The following is a 13,238-nucleotide window of genomic DNA, read 5'->3' on the forward strand; positions in this document are numbered from 1 at the left end:
CACCTGAGGGGGCAGAGGGGCAGAATCCCCCCCTGCCCTGCTGCCCCCACTGTGGGATCAGCCCAGGGCATGGGGGGTTTCTGTGCTGGGCCATGTCCAGCCTCTCCCCCACCAGCATCCCCAAGTCCTTCTCCCCAGGGCTGCTCCATCTGTTCATCCCCAGCCTGGATTGATCCCGGGGATTGCCCTGATCTAGGTGCAGCACCAGCCCTTGGCCTTGTCAGACCTCATGAGATTTCCAGGGGCCACTTCTGGAGCTTGTCCATGTCCCTCTGGATGGCCTTGTCCTTCAGGTGTGTCACTGCACCGTCAGCTTGGGGTCACCTGCAAACCTGCTGAGGGAACTCTCAGTCTCCTCATCTATGATCTTGGCCTTTTATGTGGAACCTCTCTGTGGAACTCACAGAGCTTTACAATTGTATACAAAAGCACATCGTCCCCTAAGTGTGCCCTTCTACATTCAAGCCTTATGCTTTTATGTACTTTATCTGATTAGTTTCTGTAGACGTCTGAGCAAAAGGATTTATGATGAATTTAAAGAGAGTATTTTAAGGTACCTTATCTATAACAGTGATAGCATGTGAGAGAGAGAAATTGTCCTCATTAGAAGGCAAACTTTACTTCTCAGGAGCATGCCACAAATAGTTTTTGTGTCTGTACATGTTGATTTGCTGAAACTGGAAGTCTTCATAGATGTATAATGCTTCAGTTTTTATTAGGAAGTATTTTATTATCAGTGTGAGAAACTCAAACGTGTCACTACAAAGTGTACTGAATTTTCGTTAGAAATATTATGTAAATTGCAGATTAATTAGGTTTTTTTTGTAGAAATAATTACCATAAATATTTACTGATAATTAGACAATAAACTCAAGTACAATTGTGAATGGTATATTTGAAAGTGTTGATGACACTCAAGCTCTTTCAAATAATGATATTTCTGTATTTTACAGGTTTAAAAACTCCTTAGAGATAAAATCTAGAAATACTATTTCTTAAAACTTAAACTAGTGCTCTTATCTGAATTATTCCTTTTTTTTTTAAATCTCAATTTACTGTTCTACAGCAATCCAATGGCCTGAGTATCCTTACACAGCAGTATTCTAATACTTTGTTTTTAAATGTAATAAATTTAAACTACTTATATCTCAGACTTAATTGAGAAGTAAAATCATCATTCTTTCATCTTTTCAACTGGAAGGGCTTTAAAGTTTTACAAAGCAAAGTGATTTTTCAATGATTTTTTTTCATTCCCATCAGAAACTATTCTCAAATGAAGTCTTCTGACAGAAAAGATATTCATGTCCATAAGTGTTTGCCATTCTGGATCCTTAATCTACATTTAGTTGTGTTATATAATTTGTTTTGTATACTTTACATTTTGTATATTTTGATCTATGTTACAAGCATATGTATGTACACATAATAGGCATGTTGTATGACTGTGGTGCTAACATGTAAATCCATGTAAAGTCCTCATTCTTACTCTTAAAAATTTACTGTCCTCTGTTGTGGCATCCCATGTTCACAAATTATAGGAATGTGGAAAAGATCAGAAGGCATTAATATACAGTGCCAAAGGTTTATGGCTTTATTTTTATCTATTAAACTGTAATCACCGTCCTCCCTTTGTTCCTCTACACTGGATGAAAAAAAGGAATTAACTTGCACTGTGGTTTTTTTGGGTTTTTTTGTTTGTTCTTTTTTTTAAACAGATTAGATTTATTTATGTATGTGTATTCATAATATCCAGTATTTTCAGCTCCTTTTTAGTATTTTTTCCTTCCTTTGGGATTTACTTTCTACTTAGTCCTGTGTTTTAAAAATACATACCGTGCATGCAGACTCAGGACTCTATTAAGTGTGCAAGAACAGCAATTGAATTTCAAACAATACAGTGTGGGCATTCTATACAAACTTAACCATGTTAACATTGCATTACACTAGTTACAACTACATGACATTATCTAGGTGCAGTTAAGAAAGAAAAGCTGCAGATAAATCAAAAAAAACCCCAAAATAGATAGGTTAAGTAAACCTACCTCATGTTTCTTCCCACTAGTAAGACAGAGTGGGAAACCAACTTTCTTTCCAGGTCTCCTCCAGGCATGCTGTGGCATCTGGGGTGTATCTGGGATGTTGAAGGGCAGGTAAGTGACTTGGCCTTGAAATTAGAAGCAGTTATAACGCACTTCACTCTTCCAGATAGATATTTTGCAATGTCAGATGAGAACCTCTCTAAGAACGTTTTTCTGTATTTAGAAGCTGAAAGAGGAGAGTTATTTAGCTTACTAGTCAAGGATCTGTATGTGTTATTAAAATAACTGTTAAGATCCTCTTACATTAAGTGTACTAAAAGCATCACAATCTCAGTCACCCTGTGAACATCTTTAATTTACACTGTTCTCTGCCAGACTTTATCCTTTTTCATTCTTTTTCAATTACTGTTCCCAGCTCTTCATTTTCAGATATTGTCCATAAGTAGCAACAAGGGCATACAAGCTGCTACCCACATTTGTTTAGCTTAGTTTACAATTTACAACGGATAACAAAAATTAAATTAAAAACCACTGCCAAGAATGCGGTTTGTTACTGCAGTGTGGCCACAGTGAGACGGAATTTGTCATAATCCAATTTACCACCTTGGCTAAATCCTTGTTTTAGATGTCTGTGTGTCACATGCTGCTGTACAGATTATAGAATCTATACAGGAGTCTTTATATGTGTGAAAGTTTCAGGTTTTATTCTGCTTGTAGAACAAGGTGAAAGCAATAATGTAAAAATTGCATCTGTCCTTTCCTGAGACTCTTAGCGGAAATGACCTAAAGGATTTTCATCATTCATCCACATGGGATGCTTACATGCTACTGCCAGCCGCATTGTCCAGAATAAACAGAATCACTTCTTTACTGTAGCTGATAGTTGTAATGTCCTTATTATTTAGTATCCCTCACAAGAGGGGCACATATCTGCAGGACCTGATTAATTCTGAGTGTGATCAGTAGAATCACCTTCCTATAAAGTCAGAAAGCAAATTATGAAAATCAAAAATACTGTTTTACCTCCTCAAGTGACATATCTTTTTTGATGGTGACAGGACTTTAGTGGTGATGGATCTTAATATCCATGGGGCCAAAAATGCATGAAATGAATGCAACAAGACTGGGTAATTATAACAAGGGAAAGTTACAGAATATTTTGCTTTATTCTCTTTAGCTGCAGGGTTTGGTGTAAGAGAAGACGTCATTTTAGAGGGTGTCTGTGGGAAAGCATGTTCAGTGCTCGTGTGTTTGGTAAAATGGTCATCTCATGTGTTGGTGGGCTTTGGAAAGGAATCCTTTGGTTGCCTCCACGTCCTACACTTGCTTTATTCCTGCCTGCAGAGGGGTTTGGATTTGGAAGAGCTTGATTTAATCCCAAGGACTCAACCTAGAAGTTGAACTTAAGTGGAGACCCTAATGGTTACTGAGCCTTCTCAACTAATACCAGGTCATCATGGCACCTTTAGGATCACATGGAGGGAAACGATTAAATCTGAAGCAAAATCCACAGATTTCACATAGTGTAGATTCATAAACTGTGTTTTGGATTCAGAACCATTTCTTCAATAGTGTTGGCATCTGTTGTAAGAAAATATCACCAAAGAAGCTATTTAAGAGTGGATATCCAAAAACAGAAGTAACTAGAAGTCAGTGAATACTTTTCAAAATGTAATGAGAATATGTTTAGAATTTGTGTTCTAAGGTATTTCATTTTGGTGAAGATAGAAGGGTATAATGAAACATAATCAGAGTCTTGAAAACTGTTAATGATGACTTTTTAATTGCTCAGTTTTGAAATTTGGATTTGCTTAAGATGGGAAAAGATAAATTCACCAGTGTTGAGACTAATAATTGCCTAGCAACCAGTCAATGGATACATCCAATATAGGGAATACAAAGGTAGAACAAACAAAACTCATTTCCATATATATGAAGTACATATAAATATGTAAGTATGAGTATATACGTGTGTTTATGTATAAACATAGACACACACTCTGGTGCTTCCCAGTTGCTAACCTCAAATGCTGTGGAGCATAAAGAAAGAGGAATGGAAAGGAAAACTGTGGATGCAAATTGGGAATATTTATTTAAAATTGATAATTCCACAATAAGCATTTGGGTTCTGTTTTAAATAATTTTGTTTCTCTGATGAAGCAAAAGTAGAAACTGGAAAATAACTGTCAAGATCAGTATGAATATGTGTACGAATGCTTTCAACCCAGAAGGACAAGAAGGATGGGAAGGTCATAAACTTTAAGATTGTTAATTTTAAAGGACACTCTTTGAACTGTGATGCTGATTAGACTGTAGGTGTGGATTGTTTCTCTGTGGAAAACAGGGGATGGGCAAGAGAGAAGCTGCCCTGCATCTGAGTTCTTCCCTGATCAGGGGTTTGAGGCATTTCCAGAGCCTTGGGAACCATGAGTACTTTAGTAAAGTAAAGATTTAGGAAAAGATGATGACCAAAAGCTTAACGTAGATTAAGTCAAATAAGAAATCCAGATTCCTATATTGACCACCTGGTCTGGATATAGAGGTGGAGCCTACTAACAGCTAGCAGAGAAGCATGCAGAAGTCCAGCAGATTTTTGGCAGAAACCAGTAAAACTGTTTCAGGAGATCTGCAAAGCCTAGTAATTCTTACAATAAATATAAATATTTTATTAACTGAGAAACTTCAAGGGAACAACATAATGCTAAAATCTCCTCACCACCTTTAAAAGCAAAGGACAAGTGACAGGAAATGATATTTACATCCTGACTTGGAATCTCTTTTGAAAGATTTAATTGAATGAAACAAATTAATGACAGTTTAGACTAAGTGCCTTGTGCAAGAAGTCTCAATTTAAACTCTTATTCTTTCCCTTTTCATAAACTCCTTTCATCCCACAAACCTGAACAGATGCAGAAACTCAGGTTTACCCACCTGAGTGTTAGCAAGTGGCAAATAACAATGTTAACATAGGTGATGTGTGTGACAGCCATAAATCAAAGGAATATCTGCAAGGAGTGCCTGGGTAATTTTTTGCCAGCTTTGCTGAGCATGCAGAGAGAAAAGATGTGGGAGACTGTGTTGATGGGAACTGGGGTATCTTCATTAAAGGCATTTATTAGCTCTCTCCCTTCTCGTGTGGGAAGTATCACTGCTGGTGGTGGGGGCTGGTGTGTCACTGGTACCGTCAGCTGATCAATCAGAGGGGGAATATATCTCTTTTTCCTTTGATAAAGCAGTGTCTAGGCTGGTGACAGCTTCTCCCCAAATCCACATGACAGCATGAGCATGAAAGATTTCCCACAAGCTGTAAAAATACTCAGAAGTGTGTTATATAACCACACATCCCCCCTTTAATCGTTTTTGATCCATTTTATACTAATAAAGATGTGAGATGACAGGAATACTTCATTTTTTTTTTTCCCTAAAGAGCCTGTTGGCATAGAAATGAACTCTCTGTAACCCATGAAAGAGAGAAGAGTTTACTTTTTAAGCTGTTTTCTGTTTCTAGTTGTGTTTCATATTGTCAAACATCAGATACTTATAAAAATCTGTAACAGCAGGTTGAAGTGCAGTGGCCTACTGGCTTTCACATTCAAATGAATAAACTAGCTCATACTGTAGACCTTTGGAAAGGGAAGAGATTATATTTTTTTAAGTCAAAAGGGGATTTATTATAATAGAAATTAATCTCTGCAGATATTATTTTAGAGCTCTATTCTAACTCTTAAAGTGGAGACACATTTTTACAGTATTGTACTATTAGATTAAATCCAAAGCTTAAGTCAGCACTTCATCTTCACCCAGGATTAATGTTTCAGCTGAGTTCCAGAGTGGGATACAAATGATAATTCTCTGCTTAGAATAATCTGATTTTCTTTTCATACTATCAGATCAGGGTTTGAGAAGTCAGCCTGTGCATCCCCTCAGATTACAAGACCAGAAGTAAAAATTAGAGAAATTTTTTACACCTAGTTTACACAAGCACTTTTGAGTTCTCCACCACAACTACAAGCTACAGCTTATTCAAGCACATACAGTCTCTTGTGATCTCAGAGGCTTTCAGAAGTAACTACTTTGATTTTTGTGAGACTTGTGATAAAATCATGAATTTACTACAAGATTAACAATCTCATGTAGTTTTTCTTTCCAATTCATGTGTAGACATTAAGGATTGATGTTACCTGTTCATGCATTTTCTAAAACCATTTAAAGTGTGCCATTATTATTCTAGTTAGCAAGTTTGCTGAACTTTTTACCTGCATAGTAAGCAAATCAGCCTAGAAAACAAGCAGAAGGAGGTGTAGATGAGCTATTGGTATATAGAAACTTTATTTTTCAAATAATAAGGGAGATAATTTAATTATTCCGTCTTTTTAACTTAGGAAAAAATAAATTAGCTGTCTCATCATAAAATCTGAAAAAAAACAGCTTACAAATTTCTTTAAAAGAACCTAAGAACTCATTTGTTTCTATGTTCACATTTTGCATCTCTTCACAGATTTCAGATTTCAGACTTCACAGTAATATTCAACATGATTAATGGTTCTTCTTCTAAGCAGTAGTTTAGCTGTGGAGAAACAGGTTTGAACTTGGGCACTGGACAGATGATTCTGTAAATCAAAAAACTAGTAAAGCTCTCTTCCTGAAAATTGATTCTAATGTGAAACTGCTACAGGTAGCAAGTACTTTGTCAGTCTTCTGCTGAAGTTTATGTGCTCTTCTGGGCTTCATAACTGAGGCTCATTTTTACTGTCTCTAGACCAGATTTGACTGGTTGTTTTCAAGGCTGTTCTTTGATGCCACCTGGAGATTTCTTCTTTAGAACTAGTTTTATCCTCATGAAAGGGAATGGTTATTATTTTTATTTCTTTTGAAAGAGCTTTAAAAATAAGCCTTATTTCCATTAGCCATGTAGAAAATTGAATAAAAGTATAGCTGCTTTTTAGATAGGAATGATGGTCCACCTCTTGCCTTGAATGGTGAAACTAAATGCCTGAACTTTATAACACTCATCACACAGCTTACCAGTAAAGAGCATTGTGTCTGCCTAAAAACTTGTGTGGCTAACATCCTGAACTCATATGTCATTATGTTTGCAAGTACAATACCAGTGCATTTAGCTGAGTATCAGCTACTGTAAATTTCACTGCCTTATTATGCAATGCATATTAGTGTATTATTCATATTTATATTAATGTACATTATATGAAAGCAGAAATAGGGTCGAATTTTTTCCATGTACACTTTCTGTTTCATGCAACATTCTCTGTTTTTGAATTATGTAAGCAAATCTGGCCCGAACACCTGAATGGTCTTTCTTCAGTCACTTCTTTCCTTACAGTTTTGAAATGTTGTGAATCTACAGGACTCTTTAAAGATGTTTCTTTCCTTGTTATCATGTTGTTGTCTTGAGCGGATGTTTCTTACAGCAGCACTTCTACCAGAAATCCTAGTAGTTATCATTCTAGGTGTTATAAGATAGCTGAGGGAATTTTTTTTTCATATTTTTCTTTGACAAATATTAGTGAACTGCAAATGAATTAGTGTATAGTGGCTGTTCTCTGTACTTTTACAACAAGGAGTGCTTCGTGAAAATGCAAGTAGCTGTGAGATGGAACTTCTCTCTTGGCCCAGTGCATTTTCTTCAGCCTTTATACTACAAAAATTGTTTCCATAAACTGTGAATTTCTGTTCTTGACAAGGATTGATGGGCTAACTGTTAACATCTTGGTGTGCTGCATTATTTATATGGAAGACTTGAGTTCCTTTTTTTCAGGTTGTCCTTTGCTGTCAAGTGAAGGATTGCATTCCTCAGTCAAGAATCACACAATTTTTGTGGCATTTTGTAGGACAAAATAATATGTTATATAAAAGCTTAAAGTTCAACAAAGACTGGGTTTACAGTTTTTACCCAGCTCCTCACCACTGCTTGCTTGTGGAAAGAAGCAATTCAGTATTTTATTGAAAAGGATGTGGTTTAAGAGTGGTTATGTGAAGGTACATCATGGAGTGAAATGGACTTAACAGTTCTTCTCCAAGTGCTTCTATAAAAGAGATCCAGGTTCATTGATTGAGTTATTCACTAAGGACAAAAACATTATGGTCTTAAAAAAAAATTCTAGTTGTTATTAGAGAGCATTTTATTTGAGTTTTGCTATATAGTTTTTCCTGAGTTTGGAGAATTGGGGGGAGGGGGTGTCTTAATTAAAATTCTAATTTTTGAGTATGTGTGGATCTCCACTTTAATTTTATTCTTTTTGTCACGCTCTTTTTATTCTTAACCAATTGCTGTTTCCAAAGAGAGGATGAACAATTCACTCGAGGATTTATTTGACTCAAAAAGTTCTGAAAAAATAAACAATGTGAGGAAAAATACTAATTAAAAAAAAAATCCCCCAAATTTAGTATACTCTGATCCTGGGAATGTTTTGTCTGCCCCTCAATACAGTAAGTTCTGTGACAATGCAGATTGCATTTCTGCCTGTCTCGTGTTGGCCTTTTTAGCCACCAGTGTGCTTGTAACAAACGTGGGTAGAGCCCTTCCCAAATCTTCGTTTGTGAAGCCTAGCCATGAGTGAGTGAGTGAGTCCATGAATTATGTCATCAAAAAGGAGGAAAAGTGTATGTATATACATACATAGTTTAATCTATAAAATAAATTTCATATATAACATTGATTCAAAGCAAACATTCCCTAAAAGAGGTAAATTCAAAGTGGTTATGATTTCTACCAGTCTGGGGGCAAAAAGGTGAGGGTGTGTGAGCTCATCCTTCACTGACTCTGCTCCACAAGTCCCTGCACTGACTCTCAGTAGCTTTGATGCAATGAGGTTTTACTGTCTGAGAATTTCCCAGGGATGACATGAAGGCAGCAATAGCTGTAGCACATGGTTAATGACAGTCTTGAGACACACTTTTACACTTGAGTAGCCACTTAATGAAAAGTGAAGGGTTAGTCAGACATAGGAAAGAAAAAGTATGAAATATTGTTTTTATTTGACACTTACATCTTACTGGACTCCTTTCAGAGTGTCTTAATTATGTACAATAATAATTTTTATTTTTTTTTTTATTTTTAATAATTGAGTTTCTTTTAGAGTGTTTGTTTAATTTACAGAAATTTGTCAAATTACACAGTCTGTTACAGAAATAGCACATTGCCTATCACTGCAGAAAGTCATCAGCACAGAGCACAGTTCTGTAAGAGCTACTGTAAAGGATATATTTCTTTGAGTTTATTTTATTCTTCCATTCACGATGGTTCTCATGTGAAATTCTAAAACCATTGTTGTGTTAAAAGCTGTGTTGCATTTTAATGGTAACAAATCCCTTCATCAGTTGTGTTAAGACAAAGTGCATCCATATAAGCTCTTCTTATTAAGAACAGCCTTCAACATCAAAATCTGTTCATCAAACTCAGGGGAATGTGTAACAAATTAATTTCAATATTTCAACATGAACATCCTCTCAATAGGCACAAAATGTAAATCAAGGGGAATATTGTTGATTCAAAGATGATATTTATTTTGTTCAGCACAATTTCACAGACATTAAGTTATATGTGAGGAAGATAATATTTTCTGTGATTTTTTACTAATCTAAGTATCAAAATTTGCACAGCCTCATACCTTGTCTTAACTAGAATTGTACAGCTTCTCATTTTTCTGACTGCAAAATATTTGATTTCATACCATGGTGTATTTTAACCATTCCCTCTTTAGTCCTGTTTAGCATAGTGAGACAGGCCAGGCAATTTTTTTTTTGTTGGATCCTTTTGTCCCTTGCGTTTTCTTCCTTTTTTTGTCCCATTGTGTTTAGATGTGTGCTGTATTCATATTATTTCTCTAGCATGATATAATGTCATTATAAAAATTACGCCCATGAATGACAATCCAAGGTGGTGTGTCTAAAGATCAGTTAGTGCAGTTATTTCCTGAACAAGGAAATAAATGACTGTTGACAGAGGACAGCTTCTGCTTTATTAGTCCCAAACTGCAGGTCGGGTCACTTTATTTCAGATTGAAAAAGCCAGCATGGATTTTCAGAAAAATGAAAACTACGCAATTAAGTGTGCACACTTTGGTCATTGTAGGAGATTTCAGTTTCTGGAAATATAGTGGAAAACTGAGTATGCAATCTGCTTGTCAATTAATATAAAATTTACAAATGGAAAAAGTATTTTTCTTTTTATCTTCCTTTTTTTTCTTTTTTTTCTTTCTCAATAGCATAATTAAAATCAGAAGGACACTGAATTGGGAAATACGTAGCAAATACGTCCTCTCTCATTTTAATAAGAATATCCATATGGATTTGCATAATAAGTGTTCCTGCTCCAGATGCTGTTTAGTTTATTAATTTAATTAGAGGTATGGGAATATAGTTCTCAGAGCATTTGTTTGATATTATCTGTTCTTTCACAACCAAATGTCTAAGTCCCATACAGGAATAAACAAGCATCCTTTGCTACCTCAATGATGCAACAAAAGGAGAAAATGAAAAGTCTTGACTTATCTAGATTTAGTTAGGAAGACAAATAATGTCTGATCCTTAGACAGGTAATGTTTTATGTCCTTTACTATTTTCAAATAGCTTTACTTCTCTGTCAGCTGGGCAGTCTTCAAGACAAAACTGTTAATTCCAAGTACGTAAGCACATTACAATTCTCTGTCTCACAAGGGCAGATTAAAGCAGACAAATTAAAATTAAATAAAACTAAAAGTAACCCAGAACAACTAAGGTTTTTTGCAACTGATGCACAGAATTTGTAAAGGCAGTTTCATATGTCAATTGCATTTCTCAAGTGATTGTTGAAATTGAAGCACTAATCTGAAGTTTATGTGCCAGAAAGATGTTGAAATACTGAGTTCCCTTACCACCACTATAGTCCAAAACATGCTATACTGTCAGTACTACTCACATAAACAAGGGAATTTTTCTAACTCTTTTCAGTTACATGGCTAAAGGACTGGCAACTTTTCAATTTAAAAAGCATGCAAAATAATGTACTTATTTTTTAATAATTACCAGATCTTTCTTTCAGATGCATTTACTGTACAAATTATTAGTATTTCTAAAAGCAATGCTGAGCAATTGAGAGTACAAATTTGTCTTCTAAAACGAAGTTTTAGTTAAATAAAAATGCATCTAAATACATGTTTGATTATCTAAGAAAAAGCATTAAATTGAAACTGAGCAAAGTCTAGGGCATTCTTTAGGATTAATTCCACTTATCCTATTGGTGTGAGGATTCAGTCCTGCATTTCTTTGTATTTGTAGAATTTTAAAGCAACCCTGTGATGCATCTTTAAGGATTTGCATCTGTTGATTACTTTGATGCTAATTGAACAACTGATGTGAAACATAGCTTTGTTTATTTTTATTTTTTTCTGCTTCTGCAGTCAAAATGGATTATGGAATAACTTGTCAGACTTCTCTGGGACATGGAGGGCATTGCTGAGGGGCACTGAGGGACTGTGGCTTCTCAGGTTCTTTTGCCTCCATCCCTGCAATGGAGTTGGTGGGTCTGCTGGCCTGAATTCAGTGGCTGATATGAATCAAAGCTGTGCCACTGGGTGACTTCAGGGTGTGTAAATGTGGAGCACATGGTGATGTAACCACAGTCACAGTTGTTTGCTCACAAACCAGGTGATAAGCCAATAGCCTGAATTGAAATCACCTCTCAGCTTTACAATGAAGAGAAGTAAAATTCTGGGTAAATTGCTTTCCGAGGCTATATACATGCCTTTACACAAGAGAAAGCAAAAGATTACCTTTTGCCATTGTATTTGTAAGTGAATAGCTGTCATTGAGTCTAAGGAAATGAAATTTTATGAAATGGAAGACTAGGGGAAGATGATTACACAGAGGTGTGCTGTTAAATAAATATAAAATTGGATTAGCCAGAAGTTATTCAAGGGACATAGACTTTCTCATTCCTTTCTCTTCTTGGCTACAAGTAATCTGCCATATGTGGAGCTTGTGCATAACTTTTGGTGACTTTTATAACAATAACCTTGTTTTTTCTTCCCCTTTATCCCACAGCAGATGTGTGTGACTCCAACCCCTGCCAGAATGGTGGCATCTGTCTATCAGGGCTGAGTGATGATTTCTACTCCTGTGAGTGTCCTGAGGGTTTCACAGACCCGAACTGCTCTAGCCTTGTGGAGGTTGGTAAGTGAAAACTTTAAACTCTGAAATAGTTGTTTTAAATACTCCATTAATCTGTGACTGCCCAACCAGTGATCACATCCATGGCATTTTCTATGGCAATGGGTTCATTACATTATTCATTATTGTTTGTTTAACCTTACATCTGCATCATAGATATCTACATAATAATTAACAAGCAGTTAAAACAGCATTTGAGACTATCTGTAGAACTCAGGAAAGTTCAGTGCTCTACTTCACAAAAAGATCATAGTGGTGTCCCAAAATGTCCAACGTTTCTCAAAGATCAATATAAATAGATACTCCTGTGTATCCTCCTGCTGCCAATGGCTATTTAAAGTGCCAATTCTGATAGTTTTATGCCAATGTCCAGAGTAAAGATTAATTACTTAAACACAAGAAGTGACAGCAACAGCACAGGAGAAAACAGAATAACACTTAGTAGACACTTGTTTGAATTTCAAAACAGTTACCCATCTGGAGCCTGTAATTAATCATTAGACGAGTCCATAGAGTGCAAGGCAAATGTACAGAAATTCTGTGATGTGCATTTGACTCAGAGTAAACCTAAATAGGAGTGTTAGCTCCAAAACACCTGGCAGGTCAGGTGTTTTCTTAAGAAAACTTAAATCAAAATTTAAGGAAAAGATGGTAGACAGATCATTGCAAGTTGACTGAATTCTTATATTACCCCAAAGATGTATATGGAGCAAAATGCTTAAAATGTCACAGCTGGGCTCAGCACCTCTCTAAGGTTGCAACTGTCCTAAATCCGTGCGGTTCTCATTTTTTAATAAATAAATAAATTCTACACAGGCACAACCTGAATATGATGCTCTGAGGATTAAGTATATCTATATCATGAGAGACAGTAAGCAGAACTCAGTCCAGGAACGCAGGGTTATTCTGTTTATGGGGTTTTTTGGGGGTTTCTTTTCTAAAAATGATGCTACCACTGTTCTGAGAGTGAATTCTAAGTCTCCACAATGCAATTTTAAGGAAGTTTGGATTTAGTTTGATTTGCCTGAAGAT

General features: G+C 35.9%; 1 protein-coding gene across 3 annotated transcripts in view; it reads left to right on the plus strand.

The window, feature by feature from the left end:
• Positions 1–13,238, plus strand: part of EDIL3 (EGF like repeats and discoidin domains 3) — a 235,942-nt gene that overhangs the window by 51,701 nt on the left and 171,003 nt on the right. For 2 of the 3 annotated variants that reach the window (XM_051806767.1, XM_051806769.1), the window contains exon 2: positions 12,081–12,209. In XM_051806767.1, coding sequence (XP_051662727.1) covers positions 12,081–12,209 — 129 coding nt within the window. The remainder of the gene's footprint in view (positions 1–12,080; positions 12,210–13,238) is intronic. The other variant, XM_051806768.1, reaches the window with a different exon arrangement.

Source organism: Manacus candei, unplaced genomic scaffold (genome assembly GCF_025592945.1).
Source record: "Manacus candei isolate 608988 ecotype Guabito, Panama unplaced genomic scaffold, ASM2559294v1 h1tg000068l, whole genome shotgun sequence".
Lineage (NCBI taxonomy): Eukaryota > Metazoa > Chordata > Aves > Passeriformes > Pipridae > Manacus > Manacus candei.